The sequence below is a fragment of the Erigeron canadensis genome, chromosome 4 (genome assembly GCF_010389155.1).
Source record: "Erigeron canadensis isolate Cc75 chromosome 4, C_canadensis_v1, whole genome shotgun sequence".
Taxonomy (NCBI): Eukaryota; Viridiplantae; Streptophyta; class Magnoliopsida; order Asterales; family Asteraceae; genus Erigeron; species Erigeron canadensis.
Genome location: NC_057764.1, coordinates 43968116 through 43985287, shown reverse-complemented (window position 1 = coordinate 43985287; position 17172 = coordinate 43968116). Strand labels below are relative to the sequence as shown.

Genomic DNA, 17172 nt, shown 5'->3' with positions numbered 1-17172 from the left:
AACAGTTTACAAATATGCATGCGATTTAGCTAATACAGTTTATAATAATTAAGATGATAATTTACATATTAAAAGACTTTTAAATTTAAGATGCATTTTCCTTCAATCTAATATAAAAAATATACACGTACTCTAAAAACAATTTATAGAAAGCAAAACTTTTCTTTTTTAAGTAATTTCCTTTTTAAGGATTTGGATACGACCCGCACATTGTGTAAGTATAAGATATGTAAATTAAAATGAATACAAATACAATAGACCGATGAAAGCGTGTGATGTTTTTTTTCTTTCTTTTCTTTTCTTTTATTACGAAAGGAAAATGTGTTTGCAAAAGTTGACAACGTTTACGAGTAGGTTGTGGCTGAAGTTATGGATTTGGACGGTGACCCAGCTTCCTACGGATTTAACATCCATCCCCTTTGTCTTTGATTTGTATCATTCCAAGTTTCATCATTTTGTGTCTTGAATATAACTTCTTAACTATTAAATTATTATCTTTTCTAGTTTCTAACTTCGAAATGGAAGTGAACGAACTCAAAGATCAATCAAAAAATAACAAAGGATTATTATCCTTTATTATTATTATTTATTAATTTGTAAAATAATCAGTCGGCTGTAAATATCGACTTATAGAGTTCGATTATTACAATGATATGATCAAGATGATCAGTCAGGAGATTGATCAAGATAAATCAATCTTTATCTAAAATAGAATTACAAGAGAAATATTGAGAGAACAACGATTTTACAGAATATGTGTATGTGTGTATATACTTCATATATAACCCTAATTGGGTATATGTACTTCTAATCTTCCAGCTATCACACCGACCTCCTTCCACTTAATCTTCTTTATAACTTTAGTCCTTCAAGAATTCTGAATAACAACCCTGCACAAACTCTTAACCCTGAAGTTAGATAGACCTTGTAAATTCAACCCTAAGTTTATATTAGTTATTTTAACAAGAAGATAAGGGGAAAGACTAATCTAAAATAACACTGTATATTGAAAAATAAATGTAACTTTTATTATTATTTACCTCGAGTCCTTGCGTTGCAAAAAAAAAAGAAGATAAACGGGCTATTAATTTTGTTGTCTATCTTCTCAATTACTTTACTGAATAGGTCACATTTTCCTACGATCGCACCGTTTTTCTACTTTACTGAATAGGCCACATTTTCCTACAATTGCACCATTATTTTGTGTTTGCTATGGAAAATTAGTGATCATGTCTATATTAATGATAAAATGGGGGAAAATCAACTACTTCTTTTCCCCCTCTCTCTTTTTTTTTTTTTTTTTTTTTACTAAGTCACCTCCAAAAGATATATATCCTAAATTCCTAATATCCAAAATTCCAAACGATGTTCAAATCTACAATATATGTGGACTTGACTCTATCCCAGCATAATTGAATGTAGGCCCAAAAGTTCATAATAGTGTACAGTCCAGATTAAGGCCCAAATACCAAACCAGATAATAATCATAATTTCATGATCTTTATTAAAATATTAAAAACGAAAAGGAATGGATATATAAGGTTTATACCTAAGTTTAGATGTGAAACACTCACATATTAATTTTTAATCCATAAAATACATGGGGAGCCATACATTTATTCATTAAACAAAAATTATTAAAAGAATTATATGTGGGGTTCCACATCTAAACTTATGTGTCAGACAACCTTATTCACTCTTCCCATAACTAAAATATGGAAGGAATTCAGCGGCTAACACACCGTCGGTCACCGTAATTCTCCCTATTATAATGTGGTTTTTTCTAACCGTGACCTTTAGGGCTGTCTAAAGCTTTTCGTGTACGGAAGGTGAAGTGCTAATGGGTCAATCAAACCCAACATGCCCTACCCTAAAACTTGTCAATTACATGTTACTGAAGTTGCCCCCAAGACATGACATATACATATATATATATCCACTATAATATGCAGCTTGGGGTTGTGGTATTTGTTGGTAAAAAACTTAAAGATGGAAATAATTGACCTCATATTAGTTAAAGGAGGCCGTAACAATAATATAGCATATTTTAGAAAATTTAAAAGTTACCCTGCCTCAAATGTATTTAATAATGTAGTAGAGATAAAACAGCCGCGATACGACAAGGGCTGCTTTCAACTTATCCAACATTGAGGTTTTTAACAATAAGGTGCCTTTTGATTAATGCTCGATCAAGGACGACATACAACTTTCATTGTATCATATACAAGTATAACCCTAATTTGTGGGAATTAATTTACTGTCGGAGATGCTAGTCATACGTCTTGAATATGAGAGATATTAGATAAAATAGTCTCATTAATCAAGCTTCCACTAGTTGAGAAGCAAGCAGGAGGGTATACAGTACCGGAACTTGACCCTAAGGCATCCCAGCAAAATGAGGTTGCGATATCATCTGAGGCTGATACAAGTTCAACATCTTCCAAATATAACCCTTCACAAGGAATAACGTCACTACAAGCAAATATTATAGCTTCTTTAGTAGCTACAGTTCCTTTAACATTGACAAAGGATATGTCGTGCACATTGATTGCTTCTGTCTGCAGATTCAAGAAATACATCTTTTAATCAAATCAAACATATACTTAGATACCCACATTTGCATTTTTGTATATTAGATCCATACGAAAATGGAACCTAAAAGAAAAGGGCTAAATGACTAAAATGAATGAGATATCTGGATAATATGTACCTTGTTTGGGCATTGCTTCTTTGAGTCACAGTAATATTGGTCAATTATGATTGGGTTTGATACGTTTTCCATCCACACATCCTCGAATTTCACATTTCTGACAAAACCACTACCTCCCTGGTGTAGACAACAAATGATTTAGAGTAACATGATTATTTAAGTGATTTTGTTGTACTCTGCATATTACTTGGGAGGTTCTACACATTAGAGGAGACAATTTCAATCATTTACTTATAAACGGGTCGATTTGAGTTGTTATTAATCAAATAGTCAAACGAGTCAATCATGTCAAGTAGGTTGAAGTCGCTAAAAGTTTAAGTTTAATGCATATGATCTCCTAAATCCTTTTTATTACAAAAGCTTACAGTACTTGTGTTTATGGAACATGAAAAAAGGGTTTGTGGGTCAACCCAAACGACGCAGTCTGTTTGAACCATAATAAACAATGACATATTTCAACTTTTCACCTCAAACCCGCTTTAACCTGTTACCTAATCTGTCTGACCCGCCCATCTTGCCACCTTAATAAACATGAGTATGAGATCTCTCATAAAAAATTTGATGTCGAAAAGCAAATTAAAATCATATACTTATCACCAGTAAGAAGAGAATTCAAATGAAATAGGGACCTGCCATGTTTTGATCCTGAGTCCATTTTCAGTGTTGGACAGAAATGCCCCACGAACACTCACATCGTACACTTGATCACAAGTGCCTGACTTTCCCAAGCTTCCAATGCTGCCATAATAGATATAATATAACTCAAACTTATACAATGGTTATTACTGTAGCATTTGTATCCACCTCTTTTCACGATAAAGACGAATAAGAAAAAAGGTTTTTACCTTATCCCGTGTCCTGGACCACACGCAATCCTCCTGACCTGAACTTTTGAAGAATTGCTGACTATAGATATGCAGTCATCACCTGAAGCATTTACTGATAAGCCTACTTTCAAAGAATTTGCATATCTAACATTTAAGCAATTCTGTGTAAGGCAGCGTGCAGATAATGTCATAAGACAATGATAATAAGAAACCTCCAATTCTCCAAACGATATGCAATTCAAAGCCGAATTGAATAAAAGTTGTGGCTAAACAATTAAACGTGATATACATAACTAATTGTACCAACCTGTTCTAACGGTAGAGTCTTCGACTCTAACATTAGTGGATGCACTTATGTGAATACCATCCGTGTTAGGGCTACCACCAGGAGCGAAAACACTCAAATGTGATACTTTGACCCCGTCGCATGTAGTGAATGCCGCTTGCATTTTTTGACCATTCACAATCAAAAGATTCTTAACTACCAAATTGTTGCATCTGTGAAAGGTTATAGCCTGCATAAATTTTATTTAGAATGTGTTACAACCTTATTCTCGGTTGGACATAATAACACAGATTCCATGAAGCTAACTCCATTGCATCATCAGTTATTACCGTTGGAGCATGTCTGCAAGGCTGAAGAAGGTTCATAAAGAAGTTAGAGGTTATCTTACATTATACATATTGAACAGAAAAAGAAGACAAAATCAAGTACATTTTCTGGGTTGATCTTGCAAGAACGAGCCCACCATTCATGCCCCATCCCATCAATCATCCCTCGACCTTCAACCGTGAGGCGATCTACATTATGAAAATACAACCACTTTTGTGTATTACTACCATTCCAATCATCAGGACTACTTGGAGCGACAATAGCACCGGATATCTATGGAGATAGAAAACACAAATTCAATCCCAAGGGTATAGCAGTGTAGGCTATTGAATAATACTATCTTGGTCAATCTAATTTTCTCATACCGTCAAAGTTACTTTTGAGTGGCATGGACCTCCGAAACTAATCGGTCCAACAAGACAATAACTTGTGACCGGAATTATGATTCGTGATTCTACCTTTGAAGAACATGCCATATTCCAAACATCTTCCAGGACCTAAATAAAAACCAAAAATGCATCCAAATGTATCCAACTTTCAAACATTTTATTGTATATATCAAACTTTTCAATTTTTCTAATCGATATGACAACTTTACAAGCTGAATGTCAACAAAGATTCCAACTTCTGATGAAAAGGTAACTAGATACATACAATAGCAAAAAGTCAAAAAAGTTACAGTAATTACTACAACTGTAAAAACTCAAGTAATCACCTGTGTATCATCTTGAACACCATCCCCTACTGCACCATAATCTTTAACATTCAACACCAATGCTCTTGATCCAAATATCTTGCTCAAACCCCATATCTTTTGCACTAAAGAGTTATAATTACTCACTGCATTTACTGAGCTTGATAACAGTAATACTGAGTAAATTATGATTACTACCCCTGTAGCAATATATTCACTCCCACTATCTGAAGATGCTTTCCTCATCTCTATAACAAACAAAACTTATTTTTTATATTGAGAAAAACCTCACATCACGATGTATTTTAAATTTTAGACATTTTCAAAACCAACATTAAGGAATGAGCATTGTCGGTTGAACTTGAACCCGAGAACCAAAGTTGGGTTTTGCTATGTTTATTTTTATTATTGGTTCTTTCTCTATTTCACTTTATTCCTTTTCACTTTCGTTAGTTTCATTAAAGCCCTTCTATTTTAAATTCATCAGTTTTGGTGCAATACTTTGGCCATGCTTCGTTACCTTTAAGACTTCAACTATATTATATTCTAGTTCCGGATGCATAGCTAGAGCCTAAAGTTGGTTTAACAATGGATCACTTTTGTATATTTCATAAAATGATGTGAGGTGTTAGTTTAATATCTTTATGGTCGACATCACTTCGTCGTTTAGTCAACTCGATTTATCTCATGTAACGGTTTGATATGTTCGATTAAAGTGTTTGGTAATATGTAAATTTACATTTTAGATTTTAACTATAGTGTTTACCATTAATATTTTAGGTTTTCATTCATTGAAAAATATTTGTATATAAATCACATGTATACATGTCATATACTCATATAATACATGGGTGGTACATGAATAGTAGCACATTTAGAAAATGAGTTCTGATAGAAATGAAATTGCTACCAAGATGGATGTTTTTGGTCTTCTGTATAATTCACGCCACAATCATGACTATCAAGCATTAATTTATAGTATAGCCAACTAATTGGTTTTGTCCATCCAACTTTGAGTAGCGATTATAGCCTATCTTATAAAATTTAAAGACTTATTTAATATTTATAAATTTATTAGAAAGTGTTATACTAAGTGTGTAGTGCCTTGTTGTGGGTGCCCGTTGGAATGAACTTTGTGGTTATTTCCCAATTTATTGTGTGAAGATACTGTGACACAAAAAAAAAAAAGAAATATGGAAAAAATATGAACCGTCATCATAAAAGTTACCTTTTTTTAAAGAATATCATTTTTTAGATTATTTATACAGTGATATTTATTCGGTTGGTGTTACATATTTTTTTTGTTTTTAAAAAATAAATTTCGTTTAAAACTTAATGTGTCAACTGGATCCACGCTAAAGAGTTATCTCGAAGTAAAAATGCCTATTTTTTAATTCCTGATGGAAAACCCCTACTAATTTCTCGGAAGACACGACGATAATAATGGTAAACTTTGTTCCTCTGACTTGAACCTGGTATATCTAAACCAAGCTATCATAGAGAGACTTCTTATAACCACCCTAAACCTTGAACACAAGGACCTCTTAATTTGAGGAATATCCTTTCAACCACTTAACTAATGTTTAAAGACGATTGGTGTTACACATAATGTGGAAGAAAAGTGCTTGCATTGTGACATTCTTTTAATAAGATACTCTCACTCATTCACCTACTTTTTATTCTTTTCTTATCATTTTTTTTAAAGGAAAATTGAAAAACACATAACTAGTGATAATCATTTAAAATTTAATTTGCTAAGTTCTTACAAAAGATGTATGCTACGTTTCTGAGTGTTTTTTTTTTAGTCTTTTATGAGAAGTAAAAGATGAACGGGTAATAATGAAAATTTTTCTTTTTAATTAAAGAAAAAAACCGAAAAGTAATAAATGTTAACTAATGCTCTTTACGTCTTATTAAAAGTGTTATATTTTAAAATTTTAAAGTTTTTTTAAACTTTAAACTTTTTTGTTTATGTTATATAATCTCTTATATTAATAATATAAAACTGTGATGATGTCATTTTATTTTAAAAGAAATTTCCATGACATGTTAATATAAAATTTTGATATTTTTATAACATAATTTTAAGGAAAATTAAAAAATAGCAAAATAAAGAAAAAATATTAACTTATTTCAAGATATTATGATTTTAAAATAATTTTAATGGATAATCATGAAAGGTTTTTATTAAAGTCGTTATTGAAATAGGGAACAAATTTGTAAATCGAAGATAGTTATTGTAATACTATTTCGGAGTTAAGAGATATGGATTTGATTTATCGTTAATTATCTTAACATAACTAATGTTACGTATATGTTATGATTTTTAAACAAATTGTAATTTTAATATCGCTTACTCAAAATATACAATATAAAATTATATAATATAGTAAAAAAAAAAAATTAAACACATTCATTGTATCATATAGTTATAATTTTTATCAAATATTATATAACATAAAAAATATATATATGATTATTTATACTATATTATAAACTAAAAATCCTCTTGTCTAAATATTAAGTTTTAACATTTTACTTTTTTAAAATGTTTTTTATCTATTATATATTTATCTAACATAACTATAATACTATTTTTCTCCTTAAATTTCAACCAATCATTTTTTTTTTTCCTTTTCATAAATCATTTATTTCTTCAATTTATTTAAAATAAAAAGATGATTCAATATTTCAATGGGGCGTTATAGTTTAATACTCGTAGAATAAAATTGGGGCCTTACAGTTTGCACAGTTACACCCGGATCCAAACACTAAAATAAGTGATTCAAACTTCAAAATAGATTCAAGTGTTTTCGTACGCTTTTCTCTTGAAATAATCCCGCCAAATATTTCATCTAAATTTTATTTTATTTTTTATTATAAGAGAAGTTCCATAAAGCTACTGTATAATAAATAAAGATAAAAAAATCTCGACACCAACATTCATTCTTGTAATCAGATCTATCTTGTTTCTCAATTTCAAATTTTCCCAGTCAAATTAACATTGCAGGTATGTCAATTTAATATCCCTATTTCTATTATATTTATTTTTCTGAATATAGTTTTACTGCTTTCTTAATAATGTTAATTTGTGTATTAAATTGCCTCATTAAACTGTATTCATTTGTGAAAGTTTGGTTTTATATGTTCAATGTAGTTAAGGTGTTCGATGAAATGCTTATGTGGGGTTGTTGTAGTTGTTTTGTGTAAAAGGTTGAGGGAGGGACTATCCGAATCAGCAAAATGTATGGACGAAAGGCGTCTCAACTCGTAAAAGAAGTCGTTAGCAGTGAACCCGGACAGCTCTCAACCTTTAATGTAACACTTTTGATCCCTTCCTATGAAATTAGCAAGGACTGAATCTATCTTTTTATTTATTTTATATGAAAAGGTTTGGGTGGTTTTTGTTAATATCCCATTTTCAAGTATTTCGCCTTATTTCATCAATGTGAAAAAAGAAAGACAAAACGGAAAGGGTACTATTTGTATTCGTGTATGTGGTTGTTCACATGTTTCTCGCAACACAACTAGACAATGAGAAGTGAAGTAAAGTAAAAAGGTAAATCGGTTAATGGATGAGGTTCACTATTTAGGCTACCCGGGGAAGACGAGTCCTTTTGACTCAGATGTACGCGGTTTGATCTGATCCTGTATGCACTAAGCGGGATCTGAATATGAGATCTCTTATAAAGATGCCAGGGTGTTAACCACCAGGCCACCTTGTAGGTGGTGAAGTAAAGTAGCAAGGTATTAATCCATAATCCGTGGATTTGAAGGCATCTGGTATGCAGGGGTGTCAATCTTTTATTGTTGGTGGTTTCACATGTCCTAACCCAAACTCAACTCATTTAGCTACGTGTGTTGAAAACTTGAAACCAAAGTTTTTTCCTTTAATAATTGGCTAAGTTGCGTTGATCCAATTTTGAACTCTTTTAAATCAAAAGGTACACGATTTACATTATAAGCTTAGAGTCTGGATATTTTAATTGCACATGCTAAGTATTAGGGCATGTGTTTGAACTACGTAAAAGGCTTTAAATAGCAATTTTACAATATTTATGTTTGTGTTTGTAGTTTAATCGGGTTAGGAAGGCAAAGCGAACTCGGCCCATTTATTTAGTGTGTTAGCCGTGTTGACTTTAAACCCATGTATTGTTGTGGTAACATTATACTTTATGTAAATGTATTCTGACTAGGGACACATGGTGTTTGTTTTGTGGACAAAACTGAAATATTTGAGGAACATCAAATTAATTCACTGTTTTATTTGATATAGAATGATCTTTTTGCTCAAGTCATCGAAGAATGTAATCAGCATATTCTTCAACTGCAAGCTCTGTTTAGGTACTTTGTTCCTTCCTTTTGCAATATCATTTGAATAAAAGTCAGTAGAACTAAGGGATTATAATTATCATTAACCTAATGTACGACAGAAAGATGCAAGAGGAAGGAACAAGCAATCAGCCAACTAAAAATCCTGATCATTGTGGGGCACTTTTTCACCATCTCACATTGGTCCGAAATAAGCGTTGTCTCATGGCTTATGTGTAATAATTACTTGCTAACCTTTTTTTCTCTAAACTTGAATTGAATTTGCATCACTAGTAGCGTTTATGTTTATGTTGTATTATTTCTTAATAGGTACAATCGAGCAGAAATTATTCAGAAGTTGGTGTGGACCATCAATATCCCCGGTGAAATTCAGGAGAAACTTAGCAGCACGGAGAAAGAATATTATGATAAACAAAAAAATATTCTAGCAAAATACAAGCACAAGTTGGATATCGATATGTCCTTGGTAAGAGAGACAATATTTTCAATGGTCACGAGTCACTAGAAGTTCCACTCCCATCTGTTACTTGCTGTAGATATTATGAACTAATATGATCTTTGACTTACATGGTTATGTGTTATTAGGACCTGGTGCCACCCAAAGATCCCTACATCAAGGTGAGGGTTCTTGAAGATATGGGTGATTGCTTTTTTGGTGCTCAAGCAACTAAGGTGGCAAAGCATGCAATTCTCTTTCTTAGGCGAACTGATGTAGAAAGTCACATTTCCGAGGTATTTCTTTAAAGGGCTGTTTGGATGTTGTGTTCTGAAAGCTATTATATCGAATAATCAATAATTGGATAACCAAATTTTAATAATATGGCCATATGGGTACTGGAAGTTAAGGTATGTTGTAGTTGTATTAATAAACTAGATAAGTTTGTTATTATTGTTAAATAGCTCAATAGATAAAGTAACAAAAAATAGAGATTTTTGTGGAAAAGGATGAGTTGTCATGTGAAATTCGAGTATAAGTCACTCATATTAGCCTAAAAGAAAAAATAAATAGGTAATTTTATTTATTCTTAAATAGTCAGTTTTGTTGCTGCTTATATGAAAGTGGTTCTTTGACTTATGCATAATCTGTATATCCATATCCATACATTTAAAAGCTTATTACCGTGACTTGAGATCGTAATAATTTGATAATTAGTTCTAAAATGCCAAACAGCACCCTTTTAGTATTATGTTTTTTACGTAGTCTTATTTCATTATTCAGTTCTAGCTTTTAACCGTCTTTATCATAAATAGGGTAAAATGGAGGAGCTCACCAGTTGACATGTACCTTTGGTCTACCCAAAAGCCTCTGGAGGTTCCATGTATAATTTATTAGCTAATTGAGTGGCAAGGTACGTACCATGTTCAAAAGAAGGTGCATCAACCAATATATCTGTGGAGAAACATTGTTCATAATTAGACGTTTTATACAAGTCTCATGCAAGTGTAATGTACTCATATTATTACTTCTCCGGAATGTATCTAGCTATTATTTCATTAATAGATGTTCCCTTTTCCCATAAATTACCTGCTTTGTTTCTAATCATGCATGAAGCCATGAAGGTTGAACATACGAGTTATAAACATGTGATTATGTAGCCAGAATCTACACCGAGATCATTTTTTGGCAAGTTTACTTTTTTTTTTTTTCATGTGACCTAGATTTCATTTAACCGAGTTTTCTACAAACACGTTTTAATTTTATACAGTTATTCTAACAAACAGCATGAGATCTTTGTCAATATCTTGAGATAAGGATAGATCATCCCAGTTTGTAGAGTGATCAATTTCATTCATGGTTTGCTTTGGGCTTTCGTTTAAACCCCATGGCTATTTATTGATATTTTCCAATTGTTTATTGTTTTTGATTTTTCTTGTTTGTTCCCCGGGAATAGCTTTTGGATTCCCAAACAGTTGGTAATAAAAAATTCAACCTCTTGCTGCTTTCTTCCTGTACCTGGCAAGATTTCTTATATAGAAGTCAGCCAATCTTAATTTCAACATGTGTTCTTGTTCTAAATTTAGAATTTGTACATATCTTGCTCCAGTTTTCTAGTGTCTGCATTTACTTAAACTTTTATTGGAGCTAACCACGGTCTCCTGCGTTCTTTGTTTGCCAACATTTGTATTCCTTTAGGGACATGATCTTTTGGTTGATCTTGTTTGAGTCTCTTTTTCCCTATAAAGTCAATGTCAGAACCCATTCATTAAGATAAACTTAACTACTCACTAAATTATCTCATGAAGCACATAAGAAAACAAGTTAGTATTATATTAGTTTCAAAACAAGTTTAGGAAATATGAAGATTTAAGTTTCATTTAGTAATTCTTTTACTGAAAGTTTAGGTTGCAAGATTGCCGTGTTGAGAAGATTGGGTAATGGGTCAAAAGATCCTGGTTGGGTTGTGCTATGTTGACTGGCTAACACACAACAGAAGGTAATCTGGTTGTGCTATCTTCTTACTAGCTCTCTTTGTGAACCTCTTAATTCACCAAAAATCATACAGTAGTGTTTTGTAATTTCCTTTCTTCCCTTCATATTTGCACTATTCACCTTGCCTTTTCATTTCTTCTTCCCTGTCATTTTACATGTTCTTTTTGATGGCAAGTAGTTTCTGCTTTACTCTTCATGTTCTTCAACACGTGTTTCTTGTCTCTGAAAGTTTTACTTGGAGTATTCTTCTGAAATCTTCACACGACACATTTAAAACCTTGTAAGTAGTAATGTTACAAACAAAATATCTTAGGTAATCCGTAATTGTGGTGTGCCACTTTTGGCTAACACAAGGGTCTTTCTTTGGGATTAGTAGATGTGAATGTAATTAATTATGGACAAATGTTTATAGTTTGAAAAATTTAAAGTTGTGTTTATTGTATGTAATAAATTTTGAATCTTGTCTATTGTATTTGAAAGTTATTACATACAATGAACACAACTTTAGTTTTTTCACACTATAAAGATTCGTTCATTGTTAGTTAATTCACATATATTTATCCTTTTTTCTTTCACATATAAAAGTACTGATGTCACTCGAACCATCCAAAAAAAGATATGCCCATACATCATCTTCAGTATGCGACAATCGGTCTACAATCTGTGTAATTTTGGGGCATTTCATATTTTCATCTACCTATTTAGTATTTTCTAGATGATCGTTGTGATATTGCTATATAGATTGCAGAGGCAAACGAATGCTATTATTGGGCATTGGAATATAAAAGGAAATGATTAATCCTCTTAATTTATTAGCCTAAAATTCCTTTTAATTTATTGGATGGTGATATGTAGAAATTCAAGGGGGGAGATTAGGAAAGAAATTAAGTAGAATCTACTTGTTACATTCCAAAGGTTTTAGGAGGATTTTTAGGCTAATGTTTAGGAGGATCAATCATTTTTCAAATATAAATTAAGACAATGTTTATTGTTTCTTTTCTACTTAATAAACATAATAGGTAAGAACTTAATCATTCAGTCAAATTTCATGTTTCTTTTCTGACTTAATACACAAATAATCGTCAGTTACTTATATTTTACTTAATACATACAAACATTCTAATGCATTCAATCACTTGATAAATTTGGCATTTAATGACTAAAAAAGAAAACGGGCCTTTAATGGACTTAATAGGACACATCGTTCACCATGTGTAACAAGTAACAATCATTAATTCTTGTGTCGTGCGTGTTCAAGCAGAGATAATTATATGTTGGAAAATAACCAAGTGTAAGATGTCTTTGTACTCCAGATGATTAAGCGCTTAAACTATGTTATGTCGTAAGTTAACGCAAGCAATCAACTATTCACTACTCGTATACTTTCTTTTGTGGATGAATAGTAATTTAAAGTGATTGATGATTCATTAACACCTAATTTTCATAATCAGCAACCAGAATCAGAATCTATCCGAAGTCGATATCCCCATCCAATCATTGTGACATACAGAAAATATACAAAAATAGATGTCAATAAATAGCTTAAACTATTGATAAAAGTCCACATGTCATTTAGCTAATTAAACAACACAACTGATTAATTTTCCGAATCATTATCCTACTTAGCCCAAATTTCTACAATCATTAATCAACTCAACGAAAAGCTTTAAGGACTTTGCTTAATAAAACCTTTTCTAATTTATGTATATTTATTATTATATACTAGCATGGTATTCGTACAATGAGGCGACGGCGACGACTGTTTAGTAGTAACGGGTGGTGATGACATAGACAATTGGTGTCGAATGGTTTAACCGTATAAGTTGATGTAATGGTGATAGTGGAAATATTTTAGAAAATAAGGACTTTGAGTGTAAATTAGCAAGATAAGAGTTTAAAGTGTAAATTAAAAAATTTGTTAATATCTAATAACCATTTTCATATGAGATGTTAAAAGTAATTTTGTACTTATGCATTTTCTAACACTTTTCACAAATAAAGAGTTGTTTTCCTTATTATTAAGGCCTATAGATAAACACTTCAATGAAGAAAATATATGATGACATAAATAAAGTACGATTAATGAAAACGGTTATAAGTATTATTGAAGGCGATTAACTTGATGTTTTTATCGGAGTAGTTTAACGGCCGCCAATCGCCGTCCCTCATTCAAACCAAATTTTATTCTACTCGTAATATTTTTTTCAGATAATAAAGTTTTGAAATAAACAAAATATTCTAGGAAACCCATTATTATCATTAAAAGAAAAATGGCAACATCATCAAAAGTGAAGAAAAAGGCAACAATCATTTCATTCATATCTTCCAGAATCTTCTTTTTCTTTATCTTCTTCCAAATTCCTCTTTTCAGGTATATTCATCTTTATATAACTGCAATTATATATAATATATATAATTATATATAATATATATAATTGCCAGTATCTGTGGCAGTTGCGAATTTGTTTATCGGAAATTGTCATACATAATTTGCAGAATGTGTGAATTGGTTATTGTTTCGTGCAATCCAATTCTCAAACCTGTTTATCAAACTTTTATATTCATTGCGATTATATACCTAGCATGTGTTATAACGTGTAAACCGGTGACGTGGCAGTAGTGGTTGCCAGGTAAGCAAAAATTATTTTTGTTAACTAACAAAACACGAACACGGACTGAAAGGTGGATACATTTTTATGCAGTTTGGGGAAAAGGTGTAGTCGCAGTTTTAACATAGGTTCCTCCATCGGCACTTTTTGACAAATTGGTTCCCTTAGGGGCAAGGGTGTAGTGCCAAAGTTTTGGCACTTTGGCAAAAAATAGGCCAATACAATAATGACACTTGTCATAGCAAAAAACTTGCCAATACTAGCCAAAATGTTGCCAAAAAGTGTGGTGTAGTTGAGTTTTTTTTGCCAATATGCCAATTTGTTGCAAAAAACATCCACTTTCACTAGGAAAAAAAAAAAAAAGGTCACCATAGATGCTCCCAACATTCATTAGCATCGGCCAAAACTAGCCGATGTAACAGCCAAAAGTTGCGATTAAACTTGCCAAAAGTAGCCAATGCATGTGCTATAGGATTGCCAATGAGCCAATAGTAGCCGATGCTTTTTGCCGACTACACCCTTGCCCCTTACACCCTTGGCATTGGCAAGTTTTGGCATGGAGTCCATCAGCCTAGTGGAGCCGATGTGGCTCCTTTTACCCCTTTCCTTTTTTTTTTTACCTTTTTCCGTGTTTTGGCAAATTGGTTCCTTTTGGCACATTGGTTCCTTTGCACCCTCACAATTTGGCAAGTATTGGCACTTTTTGGCAAAAACGGTAAAGGACACACGGCAACTTGCCATTGGCTAAAAAACAAACCAATATGTGCCAAATTTTGGTTCTTTGGCACTACACTCTTGCCCCTTGGTCCTTTTGCATAATAGTTGTCAAAATGATTAGTATTTGTTCATTTGTGGATAATGTTACGGGGACAGTCGGACAGAGCTACAATTTATTTTCCGCCATTTCAAAAGAAACGTTGTTATATAACATCAGCAGGTTTATAATCCGAAGTTATGTTGAATTTACATTAACGTTATACATAGATATATAGAAAATGAAGTTGTCCGCGGGTCTAATTGGGTTGCATTTGGTACAATGAAATAGTAAAGAACCGAGCCATATATGTTTGACTTGTTTTGATTAGTAGCAGGGCTGTTTGAGTAAGATTGTATATCAAGTATGGTATCAATCGGTTTTTATAAAACTATGACTCTTTGAGGGAGTTTGATATATTTCTTATGGGCAGCTTCTGAGAAATACTTATGTTCGGATAATAATTCAGAATTTATTACCTTGTATATCTTCATGCAGATTCCCATGTCGAATTGGTACATGCATGTCGCCAATGGAGCTAACATCTTCACAATTGGTTGCAAGTGAAGTGATTCCTGCAGGGGTAGTCAAGGCTCTCCTGTACCCTGGTGCCATTGGAAAAGCAATCTTTAACAACAAGCCTATTCCTAAGTATAAGAACATACTAGACACCTACAAGTTGAGAAATGTTCAACAAGGTCCTTCATCATATGATCTCCAGCATATCGAGGTGTGTGTTTTGTTAATGTTCTTTTACCCTTTTGGGTTTTGCTTTTTTATGTTCTTGAGCATATTGCGTTGATCACCAAAATGTAACTAGAGCTGTGCTATGTGTGTTATCACAACATTATATCAAAAAAAAAAAAACTTCAAATGTAATTAGTAACTTAGAGAATAAATGTCAATTGAAGTATTAAACACAACAGTTGTTTGAAGCTTTTTTATGTAGTGGACAAAATTATGAATACTCAAGGTTAATACATTATTTTATCATCCATAAAAATTGCTAAATTTTCAAAATATTACTAATTTGGGTAACTGATACACTTGGTACAACTATGCTAGTAGACAGTGACTCGGCCGCAGGTCGGGGAAGGACCATGTTCAGCGATACCCACCTAACCGAAGTTGAAAAGATAAAGAGTTGGTTACAAATTAGAAACTGTTGAATTTAGGTTACCTAACATGTAAAGAAACAAAGTTTTTTGTCTTGATTGTTTCTTTTAAAGAGTTTATAGTCTTTTTTATGATTTGATAAACACTATGTTATCCAAAATAGGATTTTGAGGAAGTTGTTACCTTTTGAATTCTGATGCAATTAGCCCTAAAAGTTACTATTATAGTAGGTACATATCTACACAACATCATATCTGCCTAAGTTCAACTGAAAGACAAATAAGCAAACCAGGCAACCTATAAAGAATCTGCGCAAAATGCATACCTAAAAATTGTGAAGAAAACCCTATAAGCTCGTAATAAGAATATATAATTTATGAAAGTTATGTTGGCAACAGGTTCTAGCTGGAAGCTATCTGGCTGTGGCAGGAGCGATAATCGGTCTCTTCAGATCAAGAAGATTGGGCCTTTTTGGTATGCTTATGTTAATCTGGGGACTTTCCAGGGAACCCCGTTTTTCGAAAGGTCACAAAGTTTCCGTTTCTGTCTACTACCCTACAATGTCAATCGCGGTCCTTTCTGCCTTCCTTTCTATAAGAGATGATGTTAAAAAGATTGCTTCTTGTTTCAAGTGGACCTTTTCAAAGCCCAAGTACAAATGAACCTTTGAACCGCCAAACAACATCACACAAGTTTCACATTTCTTTTTTATCTACCAGTTATTCACATTAGATCCACTATTAGCATTTCCCCTTTGTGTTTACAATTTTTCTAGCTGATACTTTTAACCATTAGTATGGCCTTTCTCAATCATGATCCAAAAGGAAGAAGTGTGCCAAGAGTGTAGATGGGAGTTCATGAAAATTTGTAAAGCTAGCTTAGCAACACTGTAAATGCTGGTTCCGTACCCAGATCACAGTGAGAAATAGTAACACCAGATCATGATCATCTTTTGGTATTCTAATCTTACATTAGTTGGGATTTATGAAGAAATATCTTGTTTTTATATATGTAATAATGTCTATTCTTGCTTATGGTCTGTTCATCTGATAGATGTAAGAGAATATGGCACTTCCAGTCCAAAAT

At 32.4% G+C, this 17172-nt stretch overlaps 3 protein-coding genes across 4 annotated transcripts; 2 read left to right on the top strand and 1 right to left on the bottom strand.

The window, feature by feature from the left end:
- Nucleotides 1-2113: 2113 nt before the first annotated feature.
- On the bottom strand, nt 2114-5223 carry LOC122595839 (probable polygalacturonase At1g80170). The gene is made up of 9 exons (XM_043768295.1): nt 4866-5223; nt 4516-4647; nt 4253-4423; nt 4153-4173; nt 3845-4052; nt 3556-3637; nt 3340-3448; nt 2711-2827; nt 2114-2558 (listed from the first exon to the last, which is right to left on the bottom strand). The coding sequence occupies exons 1-9, from the start codon at nt 5088-5090 to the stop codon at nt 2274-2276; spliced, it is 1350 nt and encodes a 449-aa protein (XP_043624230.1). The 5' UTR covers nt 5091-5223; the 3' UTR covers nt 2114-2273.
- A 2391-nt stretch (nt 5224-7614) lies between these two features.
- LOC122598201 (DNA replication complex GINS protein PSF1) lies at nt 7615-10699 on the top strand. 2 transcript variants are annotated; one of them, XM_043770803.1, is made up of 7 exons: nt 7615-7854; nt 8058-8162; nt 9121-9188; nt 9278-9391; nt 9486-9642; nt 9762-9908; nt 10428-10699. In XM_043770803.1, exons 2-7 carry the CDS (start codon nt 8088-8090, stop codon nt 10452-10454), a joined length of 588 nt encoding a protein of 195 aa, XP_043626738.1. In that variant the 5' UTR covers nt 7615-7854; nt 8058-8087; the 3' UTR covers nt 10455-10699. The 2 variants fall into 2 exon arrangements, with proteins under 2 accessions (XP_043626738.1, XP_043626737.1); XM_043770802.1 differs by having other exon boundaries at nt 7616-7854; nt 8042-8162.
- Nucleotides 10700-13691: 2992 nt separating this feature from the next.
- Nucleotides 13692-17120, top strand: LOC122598030. The gene is made up of 3 exons (XM_043770635.1): nt 13692-13978; nt 15469-15700; nt 16485-17120. The coding sequence occupies exons 1-3, from the start codon at nt 13878-13880 to the stop codon at nt 16746-16748; spliced, it is 597 nt and encodes a 198-aa protein (XP_043626570.1). The 5' UTR covers nt 13692-13877; the 3' UTR covers nt 16749-17120.
- The last annotated feature ends 52 nt before the right edge of the window (nt 17121-17172 follow it).